This window comes from Poecilia latipinna, unplaced genomic scaffold (genome assembly GCF_001443285.1).
Source record: "Poecilia latipinna isolate Pla-1442-1.1 unplaced genomic scaffold, P_latipinna-1.0 Scaffold527, whole genome shotgun sequence".
NCBI lineage: Eukaryota > Metazoa > Chordata > Actinopteri > Cyprinodontiformes > Poeciliidae > Poecilia > Poecilia latipinna.
The window spans coordinates 203,523-214,861 of record NW_015113143.1 but is presented as its reverse complement, the minus strand read 5'-3'; the positions used below and the strand labels follow the sequence as shown (position 1 = coordinate 214,861).

At 41.4% G+C, this 11,339-nt stretch overlaps 1 protein-coding gene across 1 annotated transcript; it reads right to left on the bottom strand.

The window, feature by feature from the left end:
• Nucleotides 1–22: 22 nt before the first annotated feature.
• On the bottom strand, nt 23–9,622 carry LOC106952590 (FYN-binding protein). The gene is made up of 14 exons (XM_015040787.1): nt 9,284–9,622; nt 7,140–8,449; nt 6,911–7,041; nt 4,850–5,041; nt 4,492–4,768; nt 4,278–4,399; nt 3,856–3,884; nt 2,982–3,016; nt 2,625–2,793; nt 1,157–1,316; nt 956–1,070; nt 825–859; nt 660–738; nt 23–270 (listed from the first exon to the last, which is right to left on the bottom strand). The coding sequence occupies exons 1-14, from the start codon at nt 9,290–9,292 to the stop codon at nt 174–176; spliced, it is 2,760 nt and encodes a 919-aa protein (XP_014896273.1). The 5' UTR covers nt 9,293–9,622; the 3' UTR covers nt 23–173.
• Between the last annotated feature and the right edge of the window lie 1,717 nt (nt 9,623–11,339).

Below are 11,339 nucleotides of genomic sequence, written 5' to 3'. Positions count from 1 at the left end.
ATTTCAAAGTCACCTCCCTTTATTTTAGAAACCACGATTTGTGTTGCGGTACCTAAAGAGGTGCAGTTCACGATTTGCTACCAGTTTACTACGGCGAACAAAATATTATCAGAATGATTGTAGAGTTTCAGGAAATGAGTTGTACGACATTTCATTGACTCGATCATTTGCCTTCAAGGCAGTGTTTCAAGTAAGCCTGTCAAAGATGGAGTATAATCTATGATGTGTATCTTACCCATCTCTGGCATGGAGATGGCCCATGTGTGAACCCTGAGGAGGGAAGAGAAGGTAAGATGTGATTAAGAACTAATCAATCAATCACTGTGTCAAAAAAAAAGTGGCAATCGGGCTGCACTGCAAAAACTAAATCTTGCAAAGTATTTGTCTCGTTTCGTCTCGTTAGTACACTTGAAATAAGACAAAACTCACTCAAAAGTAACTTTTCAGCACGATATTACAATAGCTTGATTTAAGAAGATAATTATTGAATATAGATTAAAAGAAGTACCAGTCCTACATCCAGATACTTTCACTTATAGGAAGATATTTTTCCAGTTATAAGTATTTGCTTAAAATATGCCTATACATCTTGCTGAAAAGTTACTTTTTAGATAGTTTTGTCTTGTCTTTGTGTTTTTACAGCGAGGATGTCAGGTTACCCTGGCAACTGGTCAGAAGCATCAGGGTTGGGTGAGAGCGTTTCGTCGTCGCAGGTCCACTCCTCGCTGTCATCTGAGACTGAACACATCAACGACAGCATGAAGAAGCGGTCTGCATCAAACAGCCACTGACCAATTCAACGCGCGCCACTCGCGAACACTTACAGCTTGCCGGCGAACGACTGAAGTGATTCAACACCCTGCGAAAGAAACGGAAAGCAGACGCTCGTCGTCAGGACAACGTCGGCTTCTCCTCTACCTGCTAACAGACACGGTGTTGAGGTGGGGACACGTACTTGCGGTCTATGGCGGCATCGGTCTCGATGACGGCGCTGTTGCGGGGAGTCTTCTTTCCCAGCTCCAAAATCTCCTTAAAGTCCATCTCCACGTGGTCCACAGAGACGTACCCGTCTAGAGTGAACAAACACAGATTTTTGTAGGCGAGTCGCTTCGTCGTACTCTCTTTCCCTGAGACGAACACTCTGCTGTCGGCTCACAGGTGTTGCTGCTGTCCCTGGCCAGCCACTTCCCCTTGGGGCACTCGGTGGTTCGGATGATGCTGACGACATCGCCGCTCTTGATGGGCAGATCTTGCTTACGGCCCTTTGCGGTGACCTTTACCTTTGCCTGGTACATGGCTTCCTCCTGCCCTGTGATCTGAAACACACAAATGGAGATGTTGCACAGTGGCCCCGCTTTGACTTGGCCAAGTAGTCATGTTAATTAAATCTAACCTAGCGGGATCGTTTAACACGAATTCAAGGAAAAAGACAATGAGTAAACAACTCACCATTGTGAAGAATAGTGCAATTATAAGGACTTGATTGTACGGAACTACTATAAAGACCCTAAATGAACTGTTTGCACAGAAAGTGACTGAGTTGAAATGTTGGACTTGGGGGGCAAAGGTCAATGTCCTTGACATTGACGTTTTGTTCCAGATGCTTAGGCAAAACGCATTTTGAAGCAGAGAAAATGTTTTCAGATATTTCTTAACGTTAATTTGTCATTTAGCTTCATACAGACTGTGAAACATTTTGCAACCACCTGTTTCACATCAGGATCAGCTGCTTACAGCTGCTGGTGATGAGTCATGGAAAAAAAAAAAAAAAAAAAAAAAACTCATCAACAACCAATTTGATGGAATTCAGGGGAGTGAAGCCCAAACCAGTTTGACGTGGAACCATCAACTTTTTTAAATTTTGCACATTTTTTTTTTCTTCATCTATTGTTTTGTTAATTTCTATCTTAACACATTAAGAGAAGTTTCTGTCTCTGTTTTAGGGCTGTTGACTTTAAATCTGTGCCTTCACACAGATTTAAAGAAAGAAACAAGCGATGTCCTCTTTGCGTCACCACAATTATGACAGTAAAGCATATTTATGCTTAAAATGTTGAGTAAAAAAAGAACTGTAATTTGATGAAGGTGTCCATTCACTCAGTTTGCCTTTCTTCCGGACTGTATGCATACTGTCTGGACCAGATATCACTGACCTTAAAATTATAATTGGACTTAAAAAAACAAAACACACGTCTGTGAGCCACTGAGAAAAAAAAGAAACCAGAACACGGCAGCTGAAACCAGTTTGCAAAAAATGATTCATTTCTTTGTGTCTCGCCCATCGTCTGAGGTAACGCTATTCAGGACCGGTGATTAAACACTTGATTAAAATACTGAAAGGTCTTTCATCATCTGGTCTCCGTAGAAACTAAAGTCTTGTTCCAACATTTCTGCTACATAAGACAGAGAAACAGAGGCCTAAGAATGTGATGAAGGTGCTGCCAGCGGTGAAACCCGTGTTTACTCTTGCTGCACATGTTGCTCAGCTCTTCCACAGCGAGGAATGAATCCTGACAGGTTTGAGAGGCCAGACGTTTACTCCACCCTCCTCCTCTGCCACTCAGTCACCGTCCACACCTCCTCCTCCTCCTCTTTCTGTTTTCTGTCAAAATAACAGGACTCACGTTGAATTTTTTCTTCATCTCATTCTCCTTCTTCTCCCTCTCCTTCTGCTCTTTCTTCTCCCGCTCCTGTTTCTCCTTCAGCTCCTTCTTCTCCTTCTCCAGCCGCTGCTTCTCCTTCTTTTTCAGCTCCTTCTCATCCGGCTTTTCCGAGGTGTGCTTCTTCTCGCTCCTGCGGGGAGAGGAGACGCACACGAAAGCTGTTTCTCTCGCGGCATGTCTGAACAGCAGGGGGTGATTACAAGGGAGGGAAACGCGACTCTCCTCAGAAACTCTCGGGAGAGCAGGAGGAATGAAAACTGGAGAAGTGGGTCCAAAAAAACAAACAAAAAAAACAAAACAAAAAAACCGAGGTCCTACCTGCCGAACCTGCTCATCTTGGTTTTCTCCTGAACCTGTAAATATTCACAGAGATAAGAATTAATTTTTTTTAGATAAAAACAAAAAGACATTACGCCTCTGATTTTGAAGGTGAATGCCCGTTGAGAGAATAAAAAACGCCTTAAACATTTTCACATTTTGTCACATTACTTCAGCTTTCCTTCAAGAGCTGCTGCAGACGGTACGTCTGTGTGAAAATCTCTCTGTTCCTGGGGAGCTAAGTGTTGCACATGTTTTATTCTTTTAATCTTTTTTCTGTTCGGCAACCTGAGAAATTCCTGTTTTGTGCTATTTTGTAAACACATCTCAGCTTAATAATGGGAGAAAAAAACACAATTTTCTATTTATTTAGTCAGTATTTAATACAGCTGACACAAGTAATGTTAAAATTTCAGAATTTTGTTTTGTTAATTGAATTTATTATGGAAAAATTAGCATGTTGTGGAAACATGGTCGACCCTCATGACGCAAGAGAAAGCTTTTTAAGAAAATGGCCGCTTAAAATCGATTTTACATTAACTCATTAATCTATAACTTGCACCTCTAAATCCAACTTTTATAGTCAGAATGTCAAGAGGAAATTAAATGTTTTTAAAGAAACCCAGTAGAAAACGGCTCAGTCAAAGTCAGGACCGAAATCCAAATGAAAATCTGAGGGAAATCTTTAAAAAAATGAGTATTAGTTGATCATTCTCCATTCAATCTGACTGAGGTATTTAGAAAAGTAGAAAAAAAAATCAGTCTCTATATGTGTGACTCTAGTTGAGATATAACCCAAAATCTGGAGCTATAGTTATGTGACAAAAGTGAAAATACAAAAACTCTAACAAGACTTTAATTCCTCGGTGCCTACCGTTTCCTGTCCAGATTCGACATATGGATCTGTGAATTAAAGCGGTCATGTTAAAGCGTGCAGAAATCTGAAACGGTGTCTTCAAAAACATTCATTAATCAACTAAAGTCGTAAAAGCAACATGTAAAACATTCACATTCAGAAAATGTGGTTATTTTGTTTGGAAAATAGTAATTAATTCTTGCTGAAGAAGCAAAATATGAAGATGTAAAAAAGAGCTTCAGTACAACTATTTTGCCGAACAATCCCTAAAAGTCAAAGCTTTCTATTTGTGCTTGTAAAATGCAAAAAAACCAACAACTTGGGTTTATATCTAGTATATTTTTTTCTCCATATTGCAACTTTTCCAATCAATTCTCCAAAATGTAATATAAATTTCCAGCATGAGAATTTATTAAACAGGAAGAATGTGTTAGACTGACTTTTTGGGGCCCCTTTGTGTTTCTTGTTGCTCTTCCCCTTCTTTTTTCCAGAGCTCACATTAATGGCTTCGTACACGTCGTCGTTGCTTTCGTACACACTGCTGTGGAGCAGTGCTTGAGGGCTGCAAAGAACAAAATATCGATTTACAGTTTCTTGGGATACAACTTGCCACTTTAAATTGAATAAATATGTAGCTGGACTTCCTGATCTTACTCCTGTTTGGGTGTAGAGTAGTCCTCAGTGGGTTTTAGGGATTGCTCCTGCAGAGGATTGTCCAGCTTAATTTCTCCATATGCCGTCTTAGTTTGGACCTCTGTTTCTGGATGAGTTATCCCGTTGCCATAAAACTGTGTCTGGGTTGGTTTGTCTGGAACGTCGGCACCCATGTGCTCCTCATTCCCACATTTGGACACCGGCAGCTCTGGGCTGTAAGCGTCCTCCAAATCGTCTGTGGCTTCGGCCTCTAAATACTCAAGTGGAACCGGAATCTCTGCGTGACAGAGATAGAGAAATGCATCCCTGAGTGAATGGAAAGGATCTCCAAGCGCAACGTCGGTGGATGTGAAACTACCTTCAGGTATGATAGGAGGAGGGGGGTTGAATTGACTCAAGTTGGCAGACTGAGGTCTTTTAGGTTTCTGTGGAGCCGGACCCAAAGTCTCTCGGTCTGGCAGGACCTGTCTGGGTGGAGGAGCTGTAACCGCAACAAGGGGAGGGTTAGATCCTTCCTCTGTGAGGCTCTGCAATGCCGGAGAAGCTGCCCCTGTGAGGAATCGCATCACAATAGTTTACATTTGTTCAGCTGATTTACACCTTAATGTCTCACATTAAAGGGATAGCTTGAATTTGCTGAAGTGCGGTTTTGTCATTCTTGTCTTATCTCTAGTACAAAGGTGTCATATCACCATGACTATGTGGAAAAGAAATCTTCATAGCAGAGGAAAGCTAACAGCTGGTCACACAGACTGACACTTTATCCATTGTTTTCTCAGCCTAGCTACAAATATGTTTCTATACAAGCTTATGCTATACACTTCTCAGAAAGTTTGTTCCTCTCTTGGCTAGCTTAGTAGCTAGTAGTGCAGAACCAACATAGTTTAGTAAAGCAAACATTCTCCTTTGAAAATGTAAACAATAACTATGAAATACTTCATAGTTACTTTACATGCTAGCATGTATGCTAGCATGTAAAGGAGCCCCCACTTTAAAGGTGATGATTAGAAATTTAAAACAACTCAAACTCAAGAGGTCAGTGATTCCTCCAGGAATGTGAAAACAACTACAACACCTGGAAATCCATGCTTACATGCAAAAGTTATGCCAATATGACACCATGTATTATCTGTTAAGTTAGCATGTATGCTAATAGCTAGTTGGCTTGGTTTTACTCAGAAACACTGATTACACCCAGCAGGCTAAATAAAAAGTTAAAGCTTTTGTTAAAGTGCTGATTGTTAATACAGTGTTTTATTTAAACTGATAGGCCTACTACAATCATTTTCTATTTGAGTTGCTTTAAATTTCTAAAATCAGCTACAGAAAGCCGGTATGATCAGCTGTCCGCTTTCCTCTGCTTTGATGATTTCTTCATTTTTTCTACAAAAATGAATACTCACAGTGATATGAAATGTTCTAGATAGCAGAACCATTAATTTAATTAATAAAAATGCTGAAACATGAGTTCTTATAAATCAATGTTAAAAACCCATTTAGTTAGAGTTGATTGTTCTGTCTAATGTTAACTGAAACATCAATAATTGTAGTTTGCAGTCTAGTTTTCCTGTACCATTGCAATGAACTCCTTTGTTATTTTCATAATGTAAAACTCTTTGAATTATCTTGTTTGCTGAAATGTTCTAATAAATTAAGTTGCCTTGGCCTTGCTTATTTTTATAGGATCTCACTTTATACCAATCTAACATATCCCTTTAAAACTTGTATAAAACAAGGAAGAGGAAGAAAAAAACAAGTGGAACAGAAAATTGATTTCACATGGAAATCCAACTTGTCAAACAATGTGGAAGTTGTTGTCTTCAGTCAGACATTTGTCAACAAGAAAAGTCTTCCTTGTATTGTGTCTGGTCTACTTTCAAGTTTTATAACTTAGTTTCCTGCTCTAGAAAAGGTAAAAGTACAAAATAAATCTGCAACTCTAACATGTAAGCACTTCCTCAAACAGTTTTTTTTATGTTTCATTTAGAAAAATTTGATTTAGAAAAAAAAGGAAAAAAATTAGTTCATGACCTGGATATAGAGTCTCCATGACAGTCTAGGTTAAATTTCAGTAAGCTGTGTCCGAGTCCTGCTTACCAGACTTTAAGGAAACCCAGCATCTCTTTCATAGCTGTCATACCTTCACAGCTCAGTTGTTTCTGTCACTGAAGAAGAATGCTGGGTCACTGTTTGTGTGGGAGGCTTCACAGATTTATTCTAACACCTTTACTCTAAACTTAATCCAATGAATACCACCACGTTTCTGGTTCAATTTAAACCTTCAAATTCTGTAGAGTACAGCACATACCTGAGATCCTGATAATTGGGAAGTTTGTTCTGCTCGTCATGTTGAGGTGAAATAAATTCAGACTAAATTCCAAGACAGTGGGAAAAGACACAAAGCTGAGTTGAAACTCACTGTGGTCAGGGCAGTCAACTTCTGACTTAATCAATGGGAGTTTCTTTCCCTCATCCCCTAAGGGCGGCAACTCTCCATCGCTGAGGGCGGGATTCAGGTGATAAGGAAAGTCTTCGGGTGGAGGAGTGGGGCTAGACATGGGGTTGGAAGCAGATTAAGCATACTTGTAAGTGACCATTTGCATACCAAACTTGGCTAAATGAACCAAGCTCCTGGAAGGGAGTTCTACCTGGCGGCTTTCTTGCGTGCCTTCTCCAGAGCACTTAAGATCCTCGGGTCACTCGGAGGGGTTCCCTTCCCAGAATCCATGTCCTCCGCCCTCTCCAGGGCGGATAGGGCGGAGATGGGACGTTCTAGTTTGGAAGGAGTAGAGTAAATCGCTTCCACAGCAGCTGGCAGTGCCACCTCCACGTCAGAACCAGCTGCTGCCTGAAGCTCGGTGGAGGGGGCAGAGAACTCGGGAAAAGGATCAGAGTTGGCAAAACTCGGTGGAGGAGAGAAAATAGTTCTGGGTGGGGCATGGACAGCTCTGGGTGGAGGGGAAGGAGGAGCAGTGGATGGAGGAGAAGGATCCACGGCATCTGAAGGGGAGGGAGTCACAACGGCTGGAGGGGAAGGAGTTGCAACGGAAAGAGGGTGCGCATTAGCGAGTGGAGGAGAGGGAGCAGGAATGGTTGGGCGAGAAGGGCGAGCATCAATGGAAGGAATGGGAGCAATTCTGTTTTGGCTGGGCGGGTCAGAAACTGACAAAACAGGACTTTCAATCTGAGGTGGGGTTTCGCTCTGAGGGGGTGGGATTTTGAAAGCTGGGGTAGCTGGGATCATGGCAGGCGGAGGAGAGAAGTCAGGAGGGTCGGGAATTGGAGAGAGTGTCATCAGGTCCACTGCATCATTGGATTCAGGGATGATGATCTTTCGTGGGATCTGCTTCGGTACTGAGTATATAGACTCCTCCTCGTCAGCGTCAGAAGCCAATGGGATCAGCGGTGTAGGTCCAGGAAGGTTCACATTCGTCGAATCTAGGATTGAGTCAGCCGAGGTCGCTGCTGGATCCTTCTTGGAAGACTTTATGAAACCAAGAATATTCTTCTTCCTCTGTGTTTTGGACTTCGGAGGAGGCAAGCCTGGCACCGGCTCGGCTGTGCTCTCCTTCTGTGTCCCAAAGGACGGATGCTTCTTTCCGTTCTTCTCTTTGTGATCCGATGAGTTTTCATTCAGCTTCTCCTTGCTCTCCTTCGTCTTCCCATCAGATTTGTCTTTGGGCTTTGAGTTACCATGCGTAGAAAGCTTGTTGTTGTCCTTGCTCTCATCCTTGAATATCACTCTGGGGGCATTGACCGACTTTGAGTCCAAGGCCTGGTTGATGGAGGAGAGCAGGGAGGGGCGTGCTCCTGGCGGAAGGTGCTGAGTGGGGCTAAGGGGAGGAGGGACGACCTTTGGTTTCTCAGGGATAACAGGTTTGGGTTTTGGTGGCCCCAGCATTAATTGTTTGTCCTGGAACTTGGCCCTCAGCGCCTGGAAGTCTAATGGACCCTCTTGCTAAAAGTGTCAGACAAAAAGTGAAACATCCATCTTTCAGCAGCATGTTCTGGATTACAGAGTACAACATTTACTGAGCCAACATATTTGCTTTTTTTCTGACCTTATGTCATAGACACATATACACATAAATTTTTGCCCATAGGGAGAATTGTGCAGAATGTGGGTAGGGTAATCTCTCTGCCCCTCCCCCAACCCCCAACCCCCCAACACACACCCTGTTTGTTTTGTTTCATAAACACATTTTTGTACATTTGACATTCATCCAAATATGGGTTTTAACGTGATTCTGCTCCTTTTTCATATTAAAGGTGTTGGAAATATTTTGCAGTAGATGCCTCCGAATGGTGTATTCTATTGATGGTTTGAAAAAGAAAATCCCACTATTTTTAGTTTATAAATGCCTCAGCCAACAACACGCACCTTAGTGCGTGTGTATTTCTGTTACACAAAAATAACAGAATAAGAAAGGCTGGTGGCATGAGCCTCCATGCAATGTTTGGCAATTTTATTTTATTTTTTTCGTTTTCTATTGGATTCAACTCTATTACTTCTATCGCCTACAAAGGTTTGTTTCCAGGACTGACTGTAAATTGAAAACTTCTGAACGATTTAGACCATCATAATATCATAATCATAACTACCGAGTTGGGTATGATTAAAAATGACCAGATTTAGGACCAATACGCGTCCAAGTGGTTTACATATCAATGCGGCTCGGTTGAAATATTTAACAAGTGGCATTTACATACAGCAGCTAAATACCCGTTTCCACTACCTAAACAATATTTAAAGTATTTAAATTAACGTGGCTGATTTAAGCCAGTAACTCACCTCATCCATCGCGTGTTTTTAAATCCAAAAAAAAAAAAAAAAAACGAAAGAGAAAAAAAAAAATCTCCAGAATGAACCAAATAACTGTCTTCTTCAGCCTCTCATTCTGGTTGCGATAATAGTACAAGTTTATTATTAAAACTAATAATAATCGAGATGTAAGGCTACTTTCTGGATTCAGACCCACAATGCTTTCCTTTCTGCGTCCAGGACGCGCGCAGAATCTGGTTTCTGTTGAGTTGGAAAACTCACCCGTCATGTGGAAGGAAACAGTCCAGCTCGACAAACGGGTCTGGCTCAGGTTAACGTAACTCGGTGACTCTCGGATAGTTTTTCTTGTGTAACACTGAACAGGTGGAATGTCACCAGGCTGGAGCTGCATGCCCCGCAGTGACTCACCAACATGAGTCTTCGTTATGGACTAGTTTCCCCTATAACCGTCACCTCGTCTGTCTCTGACATTTAGACAACTAAAAAAAAAAAAGCTAACAGTTTTAAAATCTTTATTTATTTATTTTTTTGTCTAAATCAAATCTGTGCACAAAGTGTGAATCTTCCAGATTACAGGAGGGTTGGGGGGGGGGGGGGGGGAGAAAGAAAAAAGAGGACGGGCAACATTCCAGCTCTGAATGCAGAAGAACTTAAGGAGGTATTTCTAATATGCATAAGTAAATACACCACCTGCCACAGATACGTCTGTGTTAGCCAGCTTTGAAAGCTATGGAGACATTTTGCCAAACAGAGCTGAAAGTGACAGCTGTCAGGGAGCATCTGAGGCCTCCTACCCTGAAACTACTGAAGTCCAGTTCTGTTCATTCAGCTAAGAGATCCACTTGTCCGATATCTGAAATGTTTAAATCTACGTCGCCTGCTCCTGCTGAATCCACCTGATTTCCTGTTTTTTGCTTGGATATTTCCCAAATGTTACTGCTGCCAGCACTCCATGAAGAAACATGCTGCATCATGCCATTTCTGGATTTACATTAACTGACAAATTAAATAAATCTCCTCCTTAACAACAACTTGATTACCCGTTCATCACAAAACTGGGTGATTGTGTTGAAACAAAAAGGGCTTGGCTAATCTGAAACCACCTGGGCAACCAAGTGCCACAATGGTAGTGAAGTGATACTATTACTATAAATCGTAACAGGAAATGGAAAAGGGCGTGCAAAAGCTACTATGATGTCAGTAACAAACCATCTTGCCGACGCGTTCATGGCACCTCACCAAGGGTTGGTATTTTAATAGGATTCTGAAACTTGAGACACCCAAGCTTGTATGTTTTGGACATGTACATATTTAATGTCAAATCCTACAAATGTCAAGAGTTATTAATTTTCTACAAAATGTAATAAAATGTTATTTTCTGCTGAGCAAATTAGGAGTAACCCCGAATTTAGTATCACCTTACATGACACTTGTCCTCTGGAGGAGATTCACGCCGTTTAAATCTGTGACATTTAGTTCGGTTTGCTCCTGACTTTTGAAGTGAGGATGAACACCATGGAAAGGCTGGAGGTTGAAAAGAGGCAAAAGAGAATCTACCGAAGTCTGGCTGTCCAAGACGTTTTAAAGAAGTCTCTACAAAATCCAAAATGTTGCCGAGTCACCTGCAGCAGTGCCTGCTGTAATTTAACTTTTACGGGAGGTAAGTAAGCACCAAACCTATGTCCTCTAAGAAAAATTTAGAGAGTTACGTTTGACGCAGAGCGTAGACAAAGACCAGGATTTCTGGAACAATGTTCTTTGGAGTGCTGAGTTTAAAAACGGAAATGTTTGGACAGAAGAATAGATGGACATGCTTGGCAAAAAAATAAAAACAACATTCCAAGAAAATGACCTCACACCAAGTGGGAAGCATGAAGGTGGAAGTTTGGGAATGCTTTCCTGAACCAGCTAACCATCATGAAATCTACCATGTGTGAGTTTTTAGGAAAATGTCAAACAATCTTTTTTTTTTTTTTTTTTTTTTTTTTTTTTTTTTAAAAGGGCCCCAACAACATATTAAAAAAAAAAACCTCCTAGGGCTGGCTGAGAGAAAAAAAAAAAAAAG

What these genes read in the sequence shown, in the direction of transcription:
- LOC106952590 (XM_015040787.1), bottom strand. An exon ending in TCGAATCTGGACAGGAAACG is followed by an intron (nt 3,017 to 3,855) that starts GTAGGCACCGAG and finishes GAATATTTACAG; the next exon opens with GTTCAGGAGAAAACCAAGAT. An exon ending in AAGATGAGCAGGTTCGGCAG is followed by an intron (nt 2,794 to 2,981) that starts GTAGGACCTCGG and finishes CTCTCCCCGCAG; the next exon opens with GAGCGAGAAGAAGCACACCT.